Here is a 26,085-nt window from a genome sequence, read left to right as displayed (position 1 = left end):
AAAATGATATGTAAATAAATTTTTAATGAATCCTGAAAAGAGATAGAAATGCTAATGTCTGTACTCATAGGCAAACCAGAGCCACAGTTCCATTGCTCCTGAGACGGGTTTTTATTTTTATTTTTTATTTTTATTATTTTTATTATTTTTTTAATATAGGAATAATTCATAGGAGTGGTTCGCCACCCTATGACCAAACCCTTTAAAAGAGAAAAAAAAAAAAAAAAAAAGGAAAAAAAAAAATTTAGAGGGTTTGGTCTTGGACTCTTGGGAGTAGCCGAGCTACTTTTATGGGCTACGAGAATGATTCGGCCACCCCCAGACCGGCCAAGGGGGTGGTTGAGCCTCCCCCGTAGCCAAAATGGGGGTGGCCAACTATCCCCATTTTGCTTGAGCCACTCTCTTTTTTATTTTTCAATTTTTTTTAAAAGTTTATAATATTTTTATTTTTTGTTTATTTTTATTTTTTTAATTTTTTTTTTACATTGTGTCACGTGTCAACACCTGAGAGACAAGTGGCAATTCGTTAAATTTTGAACAGAAAATAGACGGGGGTATCATATTCGTGTTTTTCTAAAACTTAGGTACCATCTGGCATCTGCGATGCGAATTGAAATTGAGATATCAAAAAATAAAGTTGTCAAACTACATGTACCAAAAATGTCTTTAACCAAACATTTAATTTGTGGTAAATTTGTAAGTTCATTCGAGACGATTCCATGATTAAAAGAAAAAAAAGGTTTCGTATTTTTTGTTTTTCACCAGAAAACTAGAAAAGTAATTATTTTATTTTTTTAATCTTTGCTCGGACCGAAAGAGACCACTATGCACCTCCTTACACAAAAAGGCATGAGGAAAACTAGGCCCATTACATCTGGGCTATAAGATCGAACCCAATCTAATCACCATGTTTGCTTCACCAAATTTCTAGTGGCTCACCTAACACAGCCCAAATCTTAATTGTCCTTCAAAAAATGGAAAATGGATTATCTTCATTTTATTTGAAATGGAGAGGAGCCGATTAGTGAAATAATAAGAGCTAAAATTAGCATTTTAACTTTTTGGACAATTTTACCCTTTTTTTTTTTTTTTTTTTTTTTTTTTTTTTCACTAACCGGCTCTAGAGGCTCTGTTTGTCAAAAAAAAAAAAAAAAATGAGGTGGATTTAAAATTATCATTGAATTTATGATTGATCAATATTAAATTTTGATCAAATGATAATTTTAAAAGCCAACTTATTTTTTGTGAGACACACGAGTGACACATAAACAAATTCTAGAATGAGGAAAGCGGAAGAGGGTGGAGTATAAATGCGGACTTTTTTGTTTTTTTGTTTAAAAAATAAAAAGAAAAAAAAAGAAAGAGAAAAAAAAAAAGAAAAAAAATGAAGAAGAAGTCATCCCCTATTCTGTTAAATCCCATCTCAGCCTCTTCCAAGTTCCAAGTTCCAGCTCTCACTCTCTCTGAGACAGACCTGCTGAAAATTGAGGCTCTACTGCTTCCCAAGCGAAAAAAACCAACTGGATTTGCGTTTTCTCGAAAAACAGGGTAATCTTTCCTCCTTAGTTCTAAGAAATTTTGGAAACGGTTTTACAATTTATCTTGTTGAAAATGATAGTGAACCCATTTTACTCCACCATGGCACCATGTTATCAACTCGCTCATGCTTTTGATTTCATACTTTCAATCTAGCAATATCAACAAGCCCGGTGTGTTTCTGTAATCTTTGAGCTTCACTAATAAAACCCATTTCATATTAGCTTTAACTTTTCAATTTGTGGTGGATTTGTCTTGAATATATTTATGAATTATCTCCGCAACTCCCATATTATTTGGCATTTTCGTTTGATATGAATCATTGAATTCATTTTCCGTGTACATTTATTGTTTACTATTTTCAACAAGATCATTATTTGGTTACTCATATTTCAACCTGAATGTCAATGGAACTGGAGTTCGCAATTTGTTTTCTTACTTGTTGAATGAATATTATTTAATAGACAGAGTTTTCCAAACTCTCCAAATTGGATTGGAGGAACTTCCTTCAACTCAATCTATAAAATTTTTATGCTTCTCTTAGCATGCTAAGCACATGAGTAGCACGTGCATCTCACATACTAAGGGTTACATGGCAATTCGATAGTTTGGAGTAAAACTCTGTCTTTTTTAATAGGCAGCAAGAATTTAACTCTTTTGTTTCGACTTTAGCGTACCGATTATTGTGATTTTGGCAATTTTGGTACTCATTCATTAGCTTGTTTTCACACGTAATGCTTTCTTCAATCGTGGCAGCATGTGAGTGCCTTACCCTCTTATGACTGGATTAACAGCCGTATATTTGATTAACTTTAGCTATTGTTTTTAAGGTTTCAATCGGCCCAAGGATTTGTTTGTTATTCCTTGAATATCAACTGAAGTTCGTATTGGTTCTCGATTTTTTTTTTTTGGATAAGTAAAGGAAATTTATTAGACGCGCAAGGGGTGCAACCCAAGCACACAAGAAGTATACCAGAGACAACACCTAACAAATTAGGAACAGGAAAAAAGAGAACAAAAATCTGCATAGCTAGACACACGGGGTAAAGCGGTAGCAAAGTTCCACTCAAATAAGGTTTTGAGAAGACAAGTCTGTAGAACCATGCTCGTTTTCTCTTGATCATTGAAGCTTCGAGCATTTATTTCTCCCCATATGCACCAGAATAAGAAGGAAGAAATTGCATTCCAAACAATAATTTCGTCATTCCAAACAATAATTTTGTCATTCCGGCCAACCCCCTATACCAACACACCAAAAGGTCCACCACCCGTTTAGGCATAACCCACTCTACTCCAAACATTTGAAAAATCATAATCCACAGCTCTCTAAAGACATCACCACCTGTATTGGTTCTCGAATTTATACTTATTGTATCAAATATTGGTAGAAACATGTCTTTATTCTTTAAACCTCGTAGTTTAAGGATTTAAGGATTGAGGCTTGTTGAGTATTCTCCATTGGCGTAGGAGACTGAATTGTGTTTATGTTAAAAAGCTGCCTATGAGGTATCCTGCTAACTACTCAAATTGTTTTTTGAATAGCTCATATGCATAGTTCAAGAACAAGATGAACAGTGGAAGGGATTGCTTGCAGAATGAAAATGTGCTGTACCTGGTTAAAGAAAAAGAGGAAAAGAAAACAGAATAGAGACAGCACACACAAATGTTTGTGACAATACGGAACAATCTACAAATCCAAATTTGTGAAAGGATTTATCTTCCCAACATGTTTGGATCTTGGGGTGAAGTTGCTTGATTGAAGAAGAAGAGGACAATGATAATTGTCAGTACCAGTAATTCATATTGTTTCTCCTCATTAGGAATAAGTCTGGTAAATGGTTGGATTCCAAAAGTATTATTATTATTATTTTTTGTGTTCCCTCCTTATTGTATAAGCTTAATCATCTGCACTTCTTACATGGCCTCATCAGGTTAAGAAAACTGAGGCGGAGCCGTTGTGCGGTCCGAGGCTCTCAAATTGCAGGTTTTTGTTCCTGCAAAAGGCAACAAGGTCTACTATCCTCACTGCAAAGGCAAGCAAGAAAAATTAAGTTCACTTTCTTAAATATCTTTTTTTTTCCTAAAAATTGGAATTATTTGAACTAGAGCTCATTAATTTATTTGTTTACATATTCAACTTTTCCCTGTAACGTGTAGGCAACAAAGATTCCCCATGTCAAATGCTCCCTCAATCATGGTGGAGAACTGCTAACTAGTTCCAAAGCTCTTGAGAAGTAGGCTATTTCTCTTCCTTCATATTGATGAAAAGTTTCTTCTTTTCGTAATTTATACAGCACTTTTTCTCAATTTACTTTAATCGTCTTGCTTCATTGCCTAAATCTTTGGTTGTGCTTTAACTCTGAATGAAATGTCAGCCTAGTTCCTTGGCGATAGTTGTCACTGCTATTGTTATTTTCCAGATTTCCATTATCACTTCATTTAGGTTTTCTTCACTCGAGTGCAGGAAAATAATAAAGGTTGGAAAGAGAGAGCATCACTTGTGGAAGAAAAAAGATTCAGCTGGGTCTGGGCAGAAGGCACTCAGTCTTGTTAGAATCGTATGTTAATTGATCGTTTCTTGTGTTTCACCTCTTTGTTTTTCTCTTTCAATTTTTTGGTAAACCTCAAGGACAAAGGCTATTAGGTTTTAAACTACTAGTTTGGATAATATTCAAGTACTTGAACTAGAAGTAGTAGTACTAAATTCTGTCTAACTTCTGTAATTGGTTGGGTGTACATTTTGAAATGGCAGGTTTCTGGACTTCCTAATGAAAAAGAAGCTGTTTATGGAGCATTAGATAAATGGATTGCTTGGGAGACAGAATTCCCTTTGGTTGCAGCAGCTAAGGCTTTAAGAATCTTAAGGAAGAGGAGGCAATGGAAGCTTGTAATTCAAGTATGAGATTTGTACACTTCGTGTTTAGCATTTATTGTTGTTTATCCATGGTAGCATCTAACAACCTGCATGTACTCTGTTACTACATTGTAATTGTAGATGATATTTGTGATATCCCAGCCTGTGATTACCTAATAGGAGGATTTTTGATGAAATTAATTTCGGATCAAATCTTTGAGCCAAGGCCTAGGATATACCAATTGTAACGCCCCCCAATTATAGTTCATGTCCAAACATAAATAGCAGACCTCCTTGATGTAACAAATCAGGTTTTCTTGATGTAGTTAGTCTTGTGACCAGGGCAGGATAGCCTGACCCTCATTGATAGGTTCTTTATTTTAGATTGGTGTTTTTTTTTTTGATGATGATGTATAGAAAAGGATTTCATTTTCATTGGGTTAGTATGTTTTGCTAGATAAGTTGCACTAATTTCTCCTGTTACTATAATCCCATTGGTAAGCCTTACAGTATGATAGTTGGAATTGAGATGAATATCTATATGTATTTCAATGAAATTTGGTAGAGCTTCTCTCTCTCTCTCTGTGAAATGAACATAATATAAGATTTTGAACCCCATTTTTTAGTGGAGCATGCTTATATTAAGTTTTCCTAATATTCTTTCATCAATTCTTCTCTCTTTTCATTCCTTTTTGTTTTTGATGTGCTTTGAGCAGAATCGTTAACGTAATTTGCAAAATAACGTGTTTGATAAAAGAGAATATGCTTCTTTGGAAGGGGAGCTTAATCCCCTACAAAGCCTCCATGTTAGGCAAAACCATATAATGATATAAAGCTCATTCTGTAGGCTACGGTAACTGAAGGTTCCCACCGCCCACATGAACTCCTCAGACCTTTCTTTTGGGGACTTCATCATGGGCTCTGGAGTTGAGATAAATTTTTTGAGTTCTAATGGCACTAACAGGATTATACCTAAAATGAAGTCTCGTTATTATGTATTGAATTTAATTCACTAACTGAAACCTGAAGAAGCAATCTTTGTCAACACAGTTCACTGGGTATTGACTTAGTCTTGGTTGGTTCTGGGTTGTTGGTGAATAGAACGGAGTTTTATCACTAATGATTTGGCTTTCAAATTTGTAACTGAAACATTGAGCTGCCAATGTCAAACCTGGTTAAATATGCTTTTTGAGTAATCCGCCGTAGGTTATCATTCAGCAACATATAAATATGTTATAAATTTGTGAATTTCTGCAGGAAAAAATCATAAGGGAAAAAAATGCAGACACAAATATTTAGTAGATGTAGGATTTCTACACCTGCATCAGAAAATAAATTGATTGATCATGTGCTCTTTAGGCTAATCTTGTTTATAATCATTTAAAAATGTATATCAATTATGTGATATTTCATGCTTATGTAGTGATTACTAATCCTTGGATACCCAGGTGGCCAAGTGGATGCTGAGCAAAGGTCAAGGAGCAACAATGGGAACATATGACACCCTTCTGCTAGCGTTTGACATGGATCAGAGAGTAGATGAGGCTGAATCGTTGTGGAACATGATTTTGCACATACATACACGCTCTATCTCGAAGTGGTTGTTTTCTAGGATGATCTCTTTGTATGATCATCATAGCATGCAAGATAAGATAATAGAGGTACAAGAATGCCATCTCACTTACTCTGTCAAACCTTGCATACAGTCTCTGCATGAAAACTGGATCTGATGTCTCTCTGCTGTTTCTCTAATATATGGTTTTTTCCTTTTGAATTTTTTGCAGTGTAGTATATAATTTACTTCAAGAATTACTACCATGACAGTTCCTAAACTATAGTTTTTTTTCTTTTTTGATGCGTAGTTCGAAACTAAAAATTTTCTTTATGAAAAATTCAGGTTTTTGCAGACATGGAGGAGTTGGGTGTAAAACCAGATCAAGATACCGTCAGGAGAGTGGCACGTGCCTTTCAGAAACTAGGTCAAGAAGAGAAGCAGAAGCTTGTTCTTAAAAGATACAAGTCTAAGTGGAAATATATCCACTTCAAAGGTGAACGGGTGAGAGTGAGAACAGATGTGTGGGATGAAGATAATGCTTGAACCCGGATGACTGCTCACAGTAGTCTTATATTTTCTAATTTCCTAGAGTTACTAGATTTGTTTCTTGTTATTCTCCCTAGCTGGTTGTATCTTATGTATATTCTCTATACTTCTTCCAGTTGGTTGTCTCTTATGTATATTCTGTATACTTGGGTGGCACCCGCTGCATTTTCTAATAAAGATTTAATTACTTCAAAAAAAAAGAAAAACTAGAGAAGATTATAATTGAAATTTTATGGATTTTGCAGCTAAAGTCGAACTACTTGAACTCCCCTTCAGGGTTGAGACTAGAGACGTTCTTATTTGAATTTTTATCTGCTTCCATATATGAAGGAAAATGTGATAAGAGATATGTATAGATAAATGGCAAGATCCACTAATCGCTATGGTTATTTTTTGGTTCCATGTAGCAGTTTCTCAGTTCTCTTGTACTTCCTCTTCCTCCTCTACTTTCTCTTCTGCCTCTCCATAGTTGGTGTCCCCCCTTTTGTCCACCCTTTTGTCTAGGGAGATCGATAAATCTAGATCCGATGTCCCCTTTTGCCTAGTGAGCGTAAATCGATAGACCTCCCTCGCCAGACATTGAAGTGGATCGCTTCTTCAATGGTTCGGTCTAGTTGTTCTCAATGCAATCTTTCTTATTATGACTTTCAAGTTTTCTTGTCGTTACGATAGGAATATTTCTCGGTATCAAATTCTTTGAATTGTCCAAAAAATCACCTTTTTTGGTGGCTATATATATATATTTTTTTTGAATCCCAAGAAATCATTGGCCTGTGTCAATTATTTAGCTCATTCTCATATTTTTGGGATAAATACAAAATCAATTTTCGTGGTTGGCCTAAATTATAAATTACTCATTGTAAAAACTTAATTTTTTTTTTTAAATAATTTGTTAAAGTTTTTAATTTTTTTATATATATTTTTAAAAAAAGAGTGACATGTGTCATCACTCTATTAGTGATGATGTGACACATTAAGGGAATCAATCAAGTTTTTTACGGAATTTGACTCGAGAAACTAAATTGTTATTTTGGCATGAGTAATTCTAGAAGTCACAGTTGTGTCTCTCTAAGAATGATGTGATTTTTAAAATCACCACTTGATCAAAATTTAATAATGATCAATCATAAGCTCAACGGTGATTTTAAAAGCCGCATTATTTTTTGAGGGACACAAGAGTGACTTATAGTATTACTCTTTTGGCCTATCCCGAGACCTTCTGGATTATTTTTTATACTACAACGAACGATTTGTAATTTAGGTCAACTATATAACTGATTTGCATTTATCCCCATTTTTGTTGTATGCTTTTTAGGGAACTGTTTGGGAATATTTGTTAAGGTGCTAGAGACTACATTTTTATCTTATAAGTATTTCGCAATGATGACATAATAGTTCAAACTAATATTTGGATGTCTTTGTAAAAAACAAAAGGGTGGGGGGGGGGGGGGTCAGACCAATAATATTTGTCTGGGTAGCCAGTAGTGCTGTGTCAGATTACTGTAGCCACTGATAATGAGAATAAGATTTTTAGGCCAAACTCAGTGGGCTTGGAATCTTCACTCTATATCACAAATCATCAAGTCCAAGAATTTGATCCTGGGAAGTAAAAGGGTCATATCCAAATAGAGCAGGATATGAGTAATACAATCAAATATTTCTTAGTGGTATACTTCAAATCTAAAAAAGCCCATAATTCTACAAATCTCAAACATAAAAGAACTCCTAGACCAGAAATTTTCTTAATTTGAGAATGACAACCTCAAACAGCTTACAAATATTATCCGTAGTCCAGAAAGGAAAAGGCAATCCAACCTAGATTGATTGATCTGTATAGGAAGAGACATGCTATATATCAAATATTTATATATTTTGTTTTTCATTCTTAATCTTATGCTCCGCTTGTTTCAACGTAAAATAGTTTCTGTCGTAAAATGATTTCAGAGAAGTCATTTTTCCGAAAAATATTTTTCGGCGAAAGCATTTTTCGGTGTTTGGCCCGTATGGAAAATCATAAATATTTTTAATATTTTTATTCAATCATTTTAACCTATAAAAATTAATTTTTATTCAAAACATATACATATTAATGTAAAATAATATAAAAATTACCGAATACAAGATTCCTTCATTGACAGACAGGATTCCGATCACTTTTACCGGATTCCGTCATTCCGGCTACTATAACTCGAATCCAAGATATAGGCCAAAATCCGAACAGTTTCGTCGGAATCTGGGATGGCCGGATTCCGGCGAACGTATCGGATTCCAGCATACTGGCTGGAATATGCCAGAATCGCCGGAATCCGGCCGTTCTAGCTAGGAAATTCTGGCCAGCCGGCGGTTCTGGCCAGGTTCCGGCCAGATGGCCGGAATACGGTCGCCGGAATCTGGGCTGACCAGATTCCGTCGCCGGATTCCAGCGACAGTGACCGGATGCTGTTGGATTTCAATACCGGCAAGATTTCGGTGATAGTTGACTGCTTGAAGTGAAGGTTGACTGTGTCGTTTAATAGGGGTCGAATGCGTCTAGCGTCTTCGAAAAATGATTTACGCTTTTTAAAAGCGTAAATCATTTTCTGAAATTTACTAAGCATTTTGGTCAAACAGAAATCATTTTCCTATTGACTATTATTTTCGCCTCTACCAAACACCGGATAATGCCGAAATCATTTTACGTCGAAACAAACGGAGCATTTATCAAGATTGATCTAAGGGTGGATCGAATATACCAAGTCAGCTGATCGAAAATGCAGGGAGAATGCTATATTGCACGTGTCTTCCTATTTAGACTCCGTTTTCAACTATTCACAACTTTAAAAAAATGTTTAAAGTGCAAATCTCCCATTAAATAGGTTAATTAATTGCATCTCCATATTGATGGCTTGCAGGCCTGTTGGGTTCAATCTATGCATGTCAACATGAAACAACTATTGCTAAAATTTGGACAGCCAAAAATGTAATAATTGTTATTTTGGCCAATTGGGAAGTATCTTTAAGGAACCTTCTATTAAACATTTCTCTAATTAATACGTTTAAGGAAGTGGTTATTAACAGTTACTAATTATGATAATATTTGTAATGCATAAATTACCTTCCTAAGTTGAATTTTTTTTACAAGATATATTTTAAATAAAAGAAATATAATAATTACTTGTTACGTACGTAGGGATGAGTTAACTAAATCCCAACAATTTGTAAATGATCTATGCTTCTCAAACATCCAAAGATATAACTAAATAATCAAATTATAACTAGCTACTTATTGATTAAAAAAAAAAAAAAACCCTTCATAATAGACTAGAAAATATTCATAATATATATTTTCTTTTTTTATTGAAAAAGGATGTTATATATAATTAGGATATTTTATTAACTCAAATATATAGGACAATCCAATACAAATTTTTATTTCTAAGAAAGAAAGATGATTGTAAAGTGTAATGGCCTCCTCTACTACAAACTCTACAATTAAGTATCTTCACCCCTAGCTTAGGCTACCTCTATCCTTGTTTCCACCTTTGCTTCGAACCGAAGAAAAAATTTGAAGAGTAGAGTGTACACCATGGCCAGCTCCACCATCACTTGGACGGCTGGGAGATAAAATTTGATGAGTAAGGCGTCCTTCATGGCTTGGCACACCATGGCCGACTCCATCATCACTTGGACCTGCATGGAGATAAAATTTGATGAGTAAGGCGTTCTTCATGGCTTGGGACACCATGGCCGACTCCACCATCACTTGGACCTGCATGGAGATAAAATTTGATGAGTAAGGCGTTCTTCATGGCTTGGTACACCATGGCCGACTCCACCATCACTTGGACCTGGAGATAAAGTTTGATGAGTAGGGCGTCCACCATTGCTGCCTCCGCCACCTTTACGTAGACCTGAAGATAAATTTCGATGAATAGGGCGTCCACCATGGCTTGGTCCACCGTGGCATATTAATATAATAACAAGGATGAAAAATTGTGGTTTCAGATGAGTCATGTTGAATGGTGAGATGAAATGTTAAATCTTTTGATGATGGTTCCACAAATCCCATTCTCCTAACAAGGTATATATATATATATATATATGATTTTGGAAATAAACCTTTATTACTTACTCCAATAATTATTGAATATGTATTCACTTTCTATTTAATTTGAATAAGGATGATGTCTATACAAAATCGAATAAAATTAATAAATGTTCAAATAATCCTATTCCTGTATTATTGGGATCATCCCCTTTAATATTTCAAATTAACCTTTACTGCCGTTAATTTTTTGGGCTTGAGAATTAAATTCTTAATTAGTGGTATATATACTTCAAATCTTAAAAAGTCCATAATTCTACTAATTACATTTATATTCTTTAAAAGCTAGCATTAAATATGATCAGTAAAGACGATCGAAGAGTTAATTATCACATAAATATCAAGCTCCATTGCAATATCTAGCTAGGCATTTAAATAATAAATGACATGCTAATATGAAAGGCATTAATCCAACCTAGCTAGGTTGCATATCAAATAAGAAAAATTAATAGATATTCTTCAAAACGACACTACAAATAGAGTAATGCTAAAAGCAAAACTCATGCCCTTTTTGAATCATTCCAAAATTGATATAACTTTTTGTTCAAGACGAGGTCCAGAGCACAACACTTAGTAAACTTTTAGCAATTCGAATTTGACGCCAAAACAGATCTAGAATTGATCTAACCACGTAGGATAGTACATAGAAACTATGAGTTAGCCTTTAAAATTAAACTTTTTAGAAAAAAAATTCTCTTACCTGCGATTTGAAAAAGCAAATTTTCTGTATTTTCAAATCGCAATTTTTAAAAAACATAATTTTCAAACGATTCATTTTCTGTAATTTGGTTTAAAATTGCACTTAATTTTTGTCTACGAAATCACAATCATAAACGAACCCTAAGCTTACAAGCGGCGCTTAAATAGTTGAGGAAAGCCAATTTTTTTCAAGAACAAAAAAAACTCTAAATATTACATAAAATCAGTCTACTAATTGAACTAGGAATCCTGAAAAATCTGGAGAAAATTTGGTGCTTAAAAAAGCCTTCCAAAATGATAAAAGAAATATTTCCTAAAGTTGACAAAATTAAATAACTTAAAATGCTGATTTGGAGGCCGGGGAAAATTTTGAGGCAAAAAACGATGCTCACTGAGGGTAGCTGTGTCGTCCTGACGTGTATGCCAAAAAGAGCTTTTTGAATTGGGGCCTTATGTGCAATTTTGATACACACCTCTTGATATTGCCCTCAATACAACTAATCATGTCAATTTTTATCATTTTTGCATTGATTTTCTCTATTTTTTTTTTTTTTTTTACTAGTCATATTAAAAAAGCATTTGAGAAGTACGTGCTATTAAAAAAAAAAAATGTGTTTCTTACATGCTAAGGGGCACATGCCACTTTTAGAGACTGATTGTAAGAAATTTCTATTTGTATTTAGGGTGCGTTTGACATTGGGATTTCGTAAAAAAAAAGTATGATTTTAAACTGAATTACAAAAAATGGATCGTTTTGGATTGTATCTTTTAAAAATTTGAGATTTGAAAAAAATAGATCGTTTGGGATGTACACGCGAATGTGGATATTTGCAATATAACCGCAATATAACCTCTGAGAAAACTGTAAGCCCATGGGTTGTCTCCTACCAACAGAACTTTGTTTGCCATGGCCTCCTAAATTCTCTAACGTTTCACATTTCTACCTCGCAGCCGGATTAACAAACAACATGGGTTTGCCATTGGACGATGAATTTGGCAATCCTGCTACTCCATTTTCATATCATTAGCATAAAGTTTGAAAGCGTATAGAAAACACTGTTTACATTGTATGTAATGAATCTGATCCATAGCCATTCTTTTATTTCTTTCTTTGTATTGTTTCACAACCAAAAAATCATCTGGATATTTCATGTGTTGATGTAGTTGATTCAAGCTAATAAGCTAATGTAGTCTATTCCTTCACTTACAAAAGAAGAAAAGGTTTAGCTGCTCAAACAATGTACGACCATTCCATGCCTCTCAACCTTCAGATTGACATTAACATTTGCAGTAGGCACGATGTGATCAAGGGGATGACGAAAACTGCGCCAGTTCCTTCAGGAGAGCAACAACAGTGTCTGCTGATCTAACGAGATACCGTGCATTTGATCGCTTTCGCCCAACAGCACAAGAGAAGTAATTGTCGCCTTTGAGATCAAGTACAGAAGCTCCCTCATGTAGTGACATTCTATCCTGCAACACAGGTTGCAATGCATCCGCACTTCTGGGATTGGTTTCTTTCTTCTCTAAAGTAGACAAGGAACGCTGTTTCTTAAGGCGAGATGCCCTTGACCCACTTTGGCTGGACAAAATATTTGGCATAGATGTCTTGACGTGATTGGCTACCATGGCTCTTGCTGGAGGTGGTGATTCACAGGGAAGCTCTGGCTCAAAAAATGTATACACATCTTCATCCTGAAGGATCAAATCCACACAGATAAGCTTGTGTTTCCATCATACACATTAATTACAAAGAAACGTGTTTCTTTGTGTGTATTGGGTGCCTTCATCCTAGAATTCTCTTGGGAAAAAAAACTATGGAACCCTTTAAAACAGTCCCAGCATTGCGAGCAAGATTCAATATTTGAGGATAAGCCAGAGGAAGATTCAATATAATGGCATAAAGATATCAAAAATATATCAAACAAATTTGGTTTCCAAAAGATTGAATTCATTACATCAACCTCCAAAAACCATGCTTATAAGGAGAGAAGATGCCATTCGGTTCAAAAACAACTGACATAAGTGCAATACACATTGTACCCCTTATATTTTTTGGGAGAATGTTTTACTTGATGTTTAAAATCAATATTCACCGCGAAGCCATAGCTATGGAGTATAAGTTGGGGCAACAATTCTTTTGCATGCTTACCAACAGATTGCAAATTGCTTTTGATACATTACAATCTGAAGTATAAATAACTGCGAATGTAATGAAGGTTTAGCAAAGATAAAAATGTACTCGGTCTATAAATCAAAAACAGTAAAGCTGCTCTTAAGCTAAAAATTTCATGGTAACACACCTTTGCAAGAAAGTGCCCTACACACAGGACATAATCAATGGGTGACTTCATGCCTTTGTGATGAACTATTTCTCCTAAGATACGATCTATAGCTGCACCCTGTATAAACATGGAAACATTGAATATGAAAGATAAACACGTGAAGTTGATAAATCACAGAACAGTCATCAAAGACTTCCAGCTAAACATAACGCATATACCTTCGTAACACCAACTGCTCGGACCTCAACACATCGGCCACCTCGGACAACATCAACAGATGCATTGGAGATTGGACCTGTCCACAGATGCTGCAACATATCCCTTGCTTGAAGCCTTCCAAACTCAATATCTAATGTTGCATTTATACAAAGATTAATAAGTGAATGAAGAAAACAACAAAATCAGAATAATTGCAGTCACTTTAACCAAAAGAAATAAAACTAATTGAAGGAGACGAAAGTATGGGCGTATATATTTTCTGGTACCTGTGTATTTGTAGTTCCATACAAGTGAAGTTTGACGAAGTTCAAAATGAGATCGAGGTGTTCTCTCAGTAAAATACTCGAAGACATGCTGATATTTTAAACAAGCATCAGAAGTCATAAAATGAAAGCCGAGAAACATTCATGTAATGCTCTACCAAAAAAAATTATTTAGTTAGTATACGGACCTTTACACTATCAACCCAGTCCATGCATAAATTTTCTGGCATTGTTGTCATCCATTCTCCCTTTGTATGACGTAAAAACATCCCATGTTCTGCTGCCAACCACATGTTGTACTCACCAAAGTTCTGTACAAGAAGTTATTAGTCCGAAAGCATAATTTTCAAGGGAAAATAATTACTGGAGAATTGGACAAAACGAGTGTACATTGTCCAGGACAGCTCTGTCACTGCCACTGAGGACAACAATTGTTGTCTTTGGGTCATCACAAAGCTTCTTTAAAGGTTCCTTTATATCTGGGTGCAATTTAAGCTCCATTTCTTTTAATTGACCATTTCTCCCTAAGGCATCCACTGGTTCAGTTAAGGTAGAATTGAATCCCTGTGATGTGTAAGAAAAATGACAAGGAATCTATTATATGTGATGTCGAATAAAAGATTGCATAACAGAGTGAAACATGTGGTGAACAGTTAATTAACAAACAGAGTTCGTACAGTAAATTAAGACAGCAAGTGGACTCATAAATGAGCCAAACCCGCCCCAGGGGGCCACATTCATTTCCTGACACAGATATGACACTGAAAACCCTTATATATAAAGGAATTTTCATTTATACACAAAGGAGGCAAGCACAAGCTTGCTGTTTAGGTCTTTGTATAAGTGACTTGTACAAAATAGTATCACTTTGATAAAACTTCAAGTAATTGATAGTCCAAGTCACTCTTCAAAGGACAAGAAGGAATGGCTCATAAGGAAGATTGAAACATAACACTTTTACCATGAAAAATGGTAATTAATTTACAATAGCCCCTATAACATCTGACCATAAGCTTACCAGTATGAGCAATCTATTACTGGATTTCATATAACGATCAACTGCTACTTCTGTTGGAAGTAATGGTGGAACTTGTCTTGTCCTAAGTTGAGCTTCAACAATAGTATCATTGAGTTCGCTACAAAAGACGAGGACTTCAGAATCAGAATGAAGTATGAAAGAATATTTAAGAACGAAGAAAGAAAAGAAGGGTGCATTTGCTACAAAGAAAAAAGATAAAGAAATTTATACGGTGAATAAGAAAACACATAAACCAATATATCTATGTTAATCTCCTTTTTCCATATACACTGTTTGAATCTTACAAATGCAACATTTGAAGTGATTTCAAATCAATGGAACTGTTTAAGTATATCAATAACAGTCGAAATATCATAAACAATGCAGCCACGAAAATATGCTTTGAATGTTTGTTCCAATCACTTTTTTTCTTTTTTAGTTTCCCTCTGCTGGCTCACTCTTTTCCTGGTTTTTTTTTTTTTTTGAGTTACTCCAATCATTTCACTTACAACATCTCCTCAAGACAGGATTGGCCACCTTTAACATGGGTTATTGCGGCAAAAGGTCATTTTCCTCACTTCATCTTTATTCTCAATTCCTATCAAAAAAATGGGAGGCTATGTGAGACTTAAATAATACCATCTACTTCTCTACATCTATGTATCTGCTCCCTACAAACCTAGGCTAGGGATTAAAAAATGTCAACTTCACCACCTTGCAGTAAGACTACTATTTTTTTCTTCAAAAAATTAGGAAATCAGTTGCATTGGTATGCTACTTCATGCAACCCTTGAAGATTGCATGAGCCCGATTCGAAAACACTAGAAATTAATATTTTGAAAAAAATAGTGCACACCCTCTCATCACAACATTCAAACCATTTTTTTTTTCTATTCTTTGGGTAACTCAGCATGTAAGACCACAGGCAAAAGAGTGTGTTAGGTGAGGTGGTCTAACTGACAGACTAATAGACAAATGCATAAACATGGACTGTAGTCCAAACTCTATGCAAAATGAGTGCTTTGCAACATCATGGCATGATCAATACCTCACAAACGTTGCAGCCCATTCTTGAGATGTGTGAGTTGTCACATGCTTGAAGTTGTGCTGATGCCTTTTTTCTCTCTCATCAGCTGGCATATCCAAAGCATAACTAATGGAAGCAGCAACTTCAGTGACGTTCCATGGGTTTACCAAAATAGCCCCAGCCCCAAGAGACTGTGCTGCACCTGCAAACTAGGAAATAAAAGAGAAGATTTGAACACAAGTTTCAACTTAATAATATCTCTTACCCATACTATAAGTAGACTTCACAAATTTCATTTCATGAAGAAAATCACTATCTTCTTCTTTTCTTTTCTTTTCTTTTCATTATATACAGCAAGTACTCAAATAAATAAAATTTCATTCCCCACTCACATCCAGCACCCATGTCCAGAAAGCAAAGCAACATGCATTAACTCAGCTGCAAATACTTAACTAATGAAACCCCACATTCACCATGTTACCATTAATTCTTCCAAAAACTGAATAGAAAATTACTCATTTTATATTGTTTTCTGATAATAAGAGAACCAGAAACAGATTTCAAAGAGATTTTATCTCCAAAAGTCTCCACTACGGTATTCAAGCCAAGTTCATGTTCTTATTTTAAATTCATACTTTTATAAATTTGAAATAATGATAAATCATGAAATTTTTGTTTTTACCATCATCAGGTAGAACCGAATTATCTGACTCTTTTCTTCCTCTTCTTCTCTTTTGTAACTCCTACAATCAAGTATTTAGATAGGCCTATTATGCTTAGTCCCAATCAGTGGCTAGGAGTCTAATGCTAAATATGAATATTTCTTACGAGTTTTGGCAGGCAGCACCCTTGATAAGCCTGCCTACCAGATGCATGCCATAAATCAAATGCTAACGATGAATGTCCTTACAGGTTTAAAGGAATGCGGTGCTAACTGATGGTTATCTTATCTAATTGTGTATCCTTGTCTAGTTTTTTAAGGCCAATCGCCCTGTTCCGTCCTGTATCTCTGTATGTTTTCTTGGGTTAATACTATACTCTAGGTAACCAGGCCAATGGGTTGGTTTTTAACTTTTTTCCATGATAATCTTAGAAGGGATATAAATGCTTAGAACTTCACTCTTCTTCCTCTTCTTCTGTTCTGCAACTCTGATCATCAAGTGATTTAGAGGCCTGTTGTGCTTAGTCCTGAAATAATGTAGGGTTACAAAGCAAGTAAACCAACACCTGTAGGAAGTGGCTAGGAATCTAATGCTAAATGTGAATGTTCTTATGAGTTTTAGCAGGAAGCACCCTCGATAATCTCTGCCTACTAAATGCGCCAATAAATCAGATGATTCACATGAATGTCCCTACAAGTTTGAAAGGAATGTAATGTTAACTGGTAATTATCTTATCTACTTATATATCCTTGTCTAGTTTTTTAAGGCCAATCTCCCTGTTCTTTCCTGTAGCTGTGTATGTTTTCTTGCGTTATGTGTTAATAGTATACTCAAGCTCACCAGGTGAATAGGTAAGTTTTATGGGATTGAATGGATAGAAACACGACCCTCAGTCAAGTACTTACCTTTGGATTAAATTATTCTTCTCCTCTCAGATTTATTGCACTAAGCTTAATGCCTCAAACATATCTTCAAGCTTACAAAAAGTATATCAACAACTAAAAGATACATTTCCCAGATATTGTATGAGACGTTCATCCTCATCATCATCATTTTAATTTTCTTTACCATGGTCTCTAACCAAAAGTAATATTTTCTTCTTTTTTAGTGATGGCCAAAACATCTTTGCTTGCAGGTATATCATTTAACAATAGCCAACAGTTCACTAGCAATCAACTAATAATCATAAATAAAACCAAATAAATAGAAAGCTTAATTACCTCACTTAGAATGAGAACTCCTTTGTTGGAAGCTTGGCAGGCAACAAACTCATAGCTGACAAGATTCATTCCATCCCTTAAAGATGTTACAAGTGCTACATCTAAACAAGAAAGAGTGAATAAAAACGTTTTAAGTGCAAATCTCCCATTAAATATAGCCTTTTATACAACAGTATAGAAGAAATGATAGGTTAATTGCATCTCCATATTGATGGCTTGCCTGTTGGGTTTTAGTTAACAACAATGCTTCAATGTATGTTAACATGAAACAAATATTGGTAAAATTTGGACAGCCAAAAATATAATGATTGTTATTTGGCCAATTGGGGAGGGAACAAGCATGTCGTGCACTTATCTTAAGGACCCTTCTATTAAACCTTTATTAAGTATCTGAGTACAACTTCAATATATTGTCAATAGCAACATGTAACCATCTCTCTTACAATTGTCTTCAGTTAATGTGCTCACATTTCTCTGACAGTATGCCAGAAAGTAAAAATATTTATAGCCAATTTCCAGAAAATTGGATGGTTTATCAAGAACAATAGAAAAATATACCATTTAAAAAATGGATGGCATGGTATATTTAAAGGAGTTTAAGTAACAAGAACAAAAAAACAATAAAGAGCATAGGCGCGAGCTAACTGGAAGACTTTATTTTGCATTTAATTAGCACAAGAACTCAAGAAACCATTGATTAGGATATTTAATTATTTAATTTGCCTCCATATACTATTTCAACACCTTAGCCATCTTCTTAACTTGGGGGACCAAGAGGTCAACTAATTGTCACCAAAACCAATGGTTCTAAAGCCAAATCATTAAGCAATAAAGACAACAAAGATTATGACTGTGATCGATGGCACAAAAATGAGTACCAGTAATAGCATATAGTGCACATAACGCATGAAAGTCGAGAGATCGATCCTGTAAATAAAAAAGAGAATGCTTTAGAAATCTTCACATTTTCAGCCAACAATAGTTGCAATAGAGAAATGTTTTTCGTAAAAGCATAGCTAAAAGACTTATTGAGGTATAATAGGAAATAAATCAAGGTAAGAAAGACAAATAATTTGATGATATTTGCCTAATTTTCAGCTTATGCATCATCAATACATGATAAAAGTTTAACTTCTTATCTTACACTGCTTCCAAAGACTACAAAACAAAATGCATATCTCGGACTCTAGTTTCAAATTTCGGAGTCCACAAATACTTTAAAGAAAACAAAGGGATGGTAGAACTCAACATGTGAACATGCAATGCAATTAGTGAGCAAAAAAGTCACTAAAAAGTGCGTAACTATGAAAAATATGTTTGATTTACGGTTAAAAAGATACCTTTTATAGTTAAAAAACACGGGGACAGTAGAACTCAGCACGTGAAAATGCAATGCTAATTTTTTTTTTATTTTTTTTATTAGTAAATCAATCTTATTAAAAGCGCAAAGTGGCACAACCTAAGCACACAGGAAGTAAACAAGAGAAACGACTGCTTAGGGAGAAGAAGAACATAATTCCAGAAATTCTAGGAAATTAGAAAAAAGTGCATAACTATGAAACACCCATGTGAACATTCAATGCTATTAGTGAGCAAAAGAGTGCATAACTATGAAAAATATGTTTGATTTATGATTAAAGAGACACCTTTTATAGTTAAATAAGACAAAAAAGAAAAAAAAAAGAAAAAAAAAAAAAGAAAAGAAAAAGTCTTCTTTTAATTACTTTGTTTTTGGGAGAGCCTTTATCGGCTAGAGAAAGAGCTGAAATTTTATTGCTTGGGATTGACATGATTGAAAAGAAAATGATTACATTCATAAGTTAAAAAACTAGAGGCAGAACAGTTCCTTTACAGCTTCAACAATTGATCCGTATCCCTTTAGGGGAATTGCATAAGAGACCCATGCATCATATGTCATTACTTAAGGCATTCAAACTTCAAGCTTTTTCCTTTAAACATTCCTGACTCTTGCCCAAGCTCATATAGTCATAAGGCAGAAGTTCTTGACTAACTATAACTAAAGCACTTTATTGTTGTGAACTAGTGTGAGGGTATACAGAGCAAGAATATGCCCTAGTTCTTTTATTTGTTAATAAAAAAATTTTGAAAAGTAATTTTATTTGTTAATAAAATTTTACACTTGTAGTAATATTGAAATTAGTAAACTCACGATTTTTAACAGCTTAAATTTTGGCATAATGATAATTTATCATATCATCAAAGTAGGAGATCTTGTGGTCAAATCCTAGACCTCCCACCTTGTTATAAATTTCAGCGTGTAAGGTCACATATGGGTGGAGTGTTGGAGGGGCAAACTGGTAATTTATCAGTAATGATTCAGAGAAACAATGCATTTCCTATAGATCTATTACTACACCCACCCATATACCCATATGCATGAGTGTACACACTTGCAAGCATGTCTATCAGTGTGTATATAAAAAATAGAAGTATGAATTTATCGTCTTAACCATTAAAAGAAGTTATTATCTAATTTTACATATATCAGTTTGTAATTGATTGGACAAAAACAAAAGTTGATAAGGTAAAGACAAACCAGATGATGTATTGGAACCGCAGTTAGAGTACCAAATTTCCCATTAATGCGTCCAACAATCTCATGAACCTGGCTTGTAAGCTTTTGATCTATCAAAGCAACAAGTACAATATATTGATAATGGTTCTCTTATGCAAATATATTGACAAGTTTTAGTCTTGATATAAATCAAGTCAATAATAGTTCTCTCCCAAAATTCACTATATGTCATACAGGAGGCACAAAATTTTAAGCGTGTGTTTCACTAAGTCAAATACACAAAACTATAATGACAACAATATAACAACCTATGTGAAAGTGAAGTTTATTAGTTTATCTGTTTTTCATATTATGATTAGAAAATCAAAGAATTCGGACCCGTATTATCTGTTATTGGAGAGAAATAACATTTTACCAAATACCTAAGGAAAGACTTTAACAATGATCCATCAGCCATCCTAACTTAATTCCTATTGAGTAAGTATCATAGGCATAGAACAAAGATAGCTTTCCAGTTATATGAATTTAAATGGAGGAAACATGTTAAGAAGGAAAATACATTCAGGAACATCTGTCCTTGTTGGAACCGCAATCTGCAGCAAAACTACTCGATCACGCCAATGTGGATTTTCTTCAAGGAACTTCTCAAACGCCAAAATCTTTTGGGGGATTCCCTTAATCATATCAAGACGATCAACCCCCAACATTACCTATCCATAGAAGAACAATAACATGAGGAAATTTAAAAAGCAAACAAACTGATGGTAGTAAGTCTAGCAAATAAGACTAAGGTTACATTTGGTACGCGGAATGACTATTCTAATAGGAAAATGACTAGCTTTTATTGAAAATGGAAGAAAGTGGAATGAAATAGCTTTGGAATGATTATTCCCTCATGGGCAATGGGAATGGCTATTCCAAGTGTTAGATCATTATTATATGCTCTAACACCAAGGCTATTCAATTCTACCTTCTTCAATTCCTAATAAAAGCTAATCATTTTTTCTAATGGAATAGTCATTTTGCATACCAAATGTAACCTAAGGATTCCAAAATGAAGACATAAATCAAATATAAGAAAGAACAACATTATTATGACCATGTCTAGCACGACCAACCCCTAACATGACCACACCAACAGTTAATTGCACTCTATTCATAATGAAGAAGAACTATTAATAATGGTGCTTCCAAACAAAACAGGTAGCTCTTACCTTTCGGCCGGCAAATCTTTGCTTTAGTTCTTTCATGTTAATCTGAACTTGAGGGAGTTCAAGAGCTCGAATAAATCGCTCATAATCTATCCCAATAGGAAACTGTTGTTTCAAGCTCCCAAGAAAATAAAACATAGGCATGATGAGGAAAAATTTAGGGAGGACTTCATATTGATAATTAAAATCAAGCTGACAAACCTATGAAATATAAGAAACGAAATGTGGATTTTGCAATATGGAAAAGAAAGAAAGAAAGAGGGTGATCAGTTAATATGTACCGCAGCTACACGTGTAAGCTTTCCTTGATCCTCTACTCCTTCAGGCGTACCCTCAAGTCCAAGAATACGAGTACAAGCACTTACAAAATGCCTTGCGTAATCATATGTGTGGAAACTGGAAGGTAAAATATCCACCAATTAAAACGTTATGTATAAAATCTATATGAGCACAGTCATTAAACTTTTTAAAAGTTTTGTTGATATAACAGGTTGATATTACAATGTCCCATTTCCTGGTGCAACTAAAGGATGACAAAAAAAAACTCTTTCTTTTTCCCTTTCACTTTTAATTATCAGAATCCTAAATCTCCAATGATATAAACTTTACAGTAACTCTCATCTTATTGAACACTTCCTAGGGGAAGCTTTAATAATCCCCAACTCCACAACTAGAATAATCCTTTAAAATGGGGGAACTAGATTTAGCATGATGGAGCCCAAAAAAGAAATGCTCTAATTAGTATGAAGGCATGTACTCAACTCCTTCAAGGAGCATAATACATTTGCGTGCTCCTTTTCACTGAAGTTGATCAAACTAAAGGCCTGACCGAAGCTAACAAGAGCAAGCTAACACATTTCAGTTGCAGCAGCAGAGAGTTCATGAAGTTGCCCATTGATTTAATTGGGTTTTTGTTTTTACTTGTATCTGAAGTGACTTTAGTATTTGTAGCATAAGAGGGCTGGTATCGAATTTGGTATGAAGTTGACAATTAAAAGGAGGGAAAATGATGTAGTAACTAGCTTTTATGAGAAATTATACTGTAAGGGCTATTATACATACAACCAGACATATTTAACATTAATACATTAATCTTTCCTCACAGTGAACCTCAGGCATATTTGTTTGAAAGTTGGATTGCACCCTTTATATCTCTAAATGTGCTGTTACACATATTTGTCAAATTTGACCTGATCAATCATGAAGTAAATCACTTGTCCAATAAAATTACAGAGTAAATCAACATAATCTATCAACAATGAATACCGTTGAATAGAAGCTTATGAATTTCCTAATGTTTTTCGGAGGTGGTAGGAATGTATGTCAGTGTCATATGTTGGCATCAAATGAAGTATTGGCATCACAGATGATATAGTGGTCAATAACTACTTCAAACATAGCAATGCTAATATAAAATAAGAAAAACAAATATCAATTAGCTCTAATACAAAGACTTAAACACAAGCGTGCAACATATAGGATGTCACCAAAATGAGCACTTTTTAAATAGGTAATCAAGGAAAAAGGTGAAGACAGTTTCTCAGCTCCTAGGGAGACAGTAACCAAGGCAGAGGCAAGAACACAACAAAAGTTTACCGACTGACCAAAGTCTATCACTAAACTTGGATGACATTTGTTGGCCTTCCTAGGCGTGAGAACTATGAGTTCCATCCAAATACCAGTCTCCTCCTAAGAAGCATAATGAAGCAAAAACAGAATAAAACAAAGAATCGTTCATGTCCAAATAATATGCAGAAAAATAATAACTTACCCAACTAAATCAGCAGCAAGAACAGATCTCAACAGCTCTGACCGAGAAGGCAGCGTCCTATGTATTTCAGAGGAGGGAAAGGGAGTATGAAGAAACCAACCAACTTTCATTTTGTTGTTATATTCTTTTAGATATTTCGGAAGAAACATTAGGTGGTAATCATGGCACCAAATCACATCTCCCTCCTTATAATGTTGTTTTACTACTTCAGCAAACATTTGGTTTGCCTTCTTATATGCATCAAATTGAGACTGGAAACTACGGGTGGTTGCAAGGCGGTCTTCCTGTGGAATCCCAAGATAATGGAAAAGAGGCCACAAGATGTTGTTACAGTAACCATTATAATACTGATGAACCAACTCCTCATCAAGAAATATTGGGACGCACCTCTGCAGTCAATAAAGCAAAGTTAGGAAGGGAAAGACAGTACATTATTTATTTGTGTATTGGGGGGATGGGGGCAAAACTTACACATCATAGACATTATCCAAGATTATAGACGATACTTGTATTAGTTGTTAAATTTGATGGGACTTGAAATGTAACCAAATTTCCGAACCTTTTCAGCTAAGGCGTTAGTGAGTGCTCTTTGTCCAACTTCATCGGGTACATTTACACCAGCCCAACCAATCCATTTGGCATCAAACTCCTTCAGGCCTGCAAAAGAATTTCAAGGCTTCATTTAGCCTTCACTTCAGTGAAAACAAAACAAAAAACATGTTTTAAAAATGTAACCTCCCCTTCATAAGGCGTGGTCCTCAGCCAATTGAATTATAATATAAGATGCTTAAGAAAGAAAAAGGGATAAGGCAAGATTTGACCAATCACTTACCTAAAAGTGCACTGACTAGCCCTCCGACACTCATCTCAAGTTGCCATGAGTCCTCACCCTTTCTGATAGCAGAGACAGGCAACCTATTGGCTACCACCAACAATCGTTGTTTAGAAGGGCGGCCATCTTGCCTTGGGCATCCATCAGCCAGAAAAGCTCTTGCAGCTGCAACCCCGTTCAAGAACGCCCCCTCGCTAGGTAGACCCAAATTAACATTCTCATGTGAACGTGAATCATTCACAAGGATTTCTGCATCTCTGTTACTATCTCTTGCTTCTTCACTTGATTGGAAAGACCGGTTGGATTTCCTTAGCTCTCTTTCCCTCAGAAGCCTTTCCAATCTAGTTCTGGGTGTCACAGGACTGCAGTTATACTTGTTCCCTGGCATGTGTACAGTGTAAAGAAACCTGCAATTTTGCATGTTTCCATGGTCATGCCTAAAAAGTACTACACACGTTTCAAGCAAATTGTTCAGACTCAACCACTTGATATCAAAGTGATGCTACACAATTTAACCACTCTAGCTACAAACTGTCATGAACCAAACCAAGACATCACACATAATCATTGAAATGGTGAATTTTCTCAAATACTCCAAGAAATTGTCCACACTTAACCATTCAAACTAAGAGGACTAACGCACCTACTGCTGTACACCAACTACGTACAAACTTTTCCAAAAACTGTCCATGCTTGTCATATGAGCTGTTTGCTTTATCTTAAGAGCGACAAATAATCTTTGGTTAAACTAATTAAGCAAAAGAAGTCATACAGTGCATTAACCAATCAACTGAGCAAAAACATTGTCACGGCACGAGGAAGCTGAGATAATGACTGTTCAAGAAGTGGAAAAGAACTCTACTTTGAGCGTGAGCATAAATATCTGGGTTTATTCTAAACTAATCAGTGAGGAAAAATACAAAATGGCAGAACAAAAACAAAAATAACCCATCAACATATCAAGCGCCAAAAAAAGAAAAAAAAGAAAAAAAAGAAAAAAAGGAATCAAGAAAAATCAAAATGAGGATTGTAATCTCTACAAACCCAGAAAAACCAATCAGAAATACAGAATCAAAACCCCATTTTCTTTTTTCACAATGGTGCACGTGAGCAAGAATGGCCACAAAGAAGACGAAGAAATCAAAGAAACAAAAGGAACCCAACAGTAAATGGTTCTCACCGGATTTTTCTGTAAACTCCTGCCAATTTCTTGGGAAGAATCCACGTTCATCACCAAAATGTGACACTGACCCAGCTTCTGTTGGGAGCTTATATATAAAGCGCAAATCCTGGCCATATGGATACGAGGCAGCAAGTTGGCCAACCGATATTTTAGGGGGCTATGCTCACGAAAGGAAAAATCCGCATTCGAAGTATATAATGATGATGATAATTAATGGCACAAAGGAAATAGCTTTAGCCACGGATTACGATGAAGCTAATATGGTATACAATATACGCTCAGGCATAGCTTTTTTGGCCATGCAGCTCACTCCCAAATACGCAAATTCAAAGGAAACCAGGTACCTAATTTTGCACATTCAGACCCCACCAAGATATATCAATTATGTAATCAGTCTACTATACGAAAATGATTTGGGGTATGATTTATGGCAATTTTATTATTATTATTATTTTTTTATAACCAAAAAAAAATATATTTGTTCTTCGGAATGAATTCAATGCACCAAAGATAAAATTTGATGACATCTTGCTCGTATTACAGTGAATCAGTCCTTAATAAAATGATAGTTATTATCACATTAA

The 26,085-nt window shown here is 34.9% G+C and overlaps 2 protein-coding genes across 4 annotated transcripts; one reads left to right on the top strand and one right to left on the bottom strand.

Moving 5' to 3' along the window:
* Nucleotides 1-1,387: 1,387 nt before the first annotated feature.
* On the top strand, nucleotides 1,388-6,713 carry LOC133868600 (pentatricopeptide repeat-containing protein At4g18975, chloroplastic). Of its 2 annotated transcripts, none has more exons than XM_062305530.1 (8): nucleotides 1,388-1,548; nucleotides 3,079-3,319; nucleotides 3,468-3,569; nucleotides 3,694-3,770; nucleotides 4,001-4,094; nucleotides 4,289-4,432; nucleotides 5,839-6,051; nucleotides 6,288-6,713. In XM_062305530.1, the coding sequence occupies exons 2-8, from the start codon at nucleotides 3,311-3,313 to the stop codon at nucleotides 6,486-6,488; spliced, it is 840 nt and encodes a 279-aa protein (XP_062161514.1). In that variant the 5' UTR covers nucleotides 1,388-1,548; nucleotides 3,079-3,310; the 3' UTR covers nucleotides 6,489-6,713. The 2 variants fall into 2 exon arrangements, with proteins under 2 accessions (XP_062161514.1, XP_062161513.1); XM_062305529.1 differs by having other exon boundaries at nucleotides 1,389-1,548; nucleotides 3,079-3,367.
* Nucleotides 6,714-12,359: 5,646 nt separating this feature from the next.
* On the bottom strand, nucleotides 12,360-25,831 carry LOC133867815 (alpha,alpha-trehalose-phosphate synthase [UDP-forming] 1-like). 2 transcript variants are annotated; one of them, XM_062304573.1, is made up of 18 exons: nucleotides 25,499-25,831; nucleotides 24,319-24,725; nucleotides 24,046-24,143; nucleotides 23,487-23,875; nucleotides 21,997-22,111; nucleotides 21,719-21,820; nucleotides 21,064-21,214; nucleotides 20,526-20,614; nucleotides 18,847-18,895; nucleotides 17,969-18,069; nucleotides 16,108-16,295; nucleotides 15,060-15,177; nucleotides 14,432-14,605; nucleotides 14,230-14,352; nucleotides 14,045-14,132; nucleotides 13,778-13,908; nucleotides 13,578-13,676; nucleotides 12,360-12,969 (listed from the first exon to the last, which is right to left on the bottom strand). In XM_062304573.1, exons 2-18 carry the CDS (start codon nucleotides 24,704-24,706, stop codon nucleotides 12,580-12,582), a joined length of 2,793 nt encoding a protein of 930 aa, XP_062160557.1. In that variant the 5' UTR covers nucleotides 24,707-24,725; nucleotides 25,499-25,831; the 3' UTR covers nucleotides 12,360-12,579. The 2 variants fall into 2 exon arrangements, with proteins under 2 accessions (XP_062160557.1, XP_062160558.1); XM_062304574.1 differs by lacking the exon at nucleotides 25,499-25,831 and adding an exon at nucleotides 25,091-25,151.
* Nucleotides 25,832-26,085: the final 254 nt, after the last annotated feature.

This window comes from Alnus glutinosa, chromosome 5 (assembly GCF_958979055.1).
Source record: "Alnus glutinosa chromosome 5, dhAlnGlut1.1, whole genome shotgun sequence".
Taxonomy (NCBI): domain Eukaryota; kingdom Viridiplantae; phylum Streptophyta; class Magnoliopsida; order Fagales; family Betulaceae; genus Alnus; species Alnus glutinosa.
This window is presented reverse-complemented; position numbering and strand designations above follow the sequence as displayed.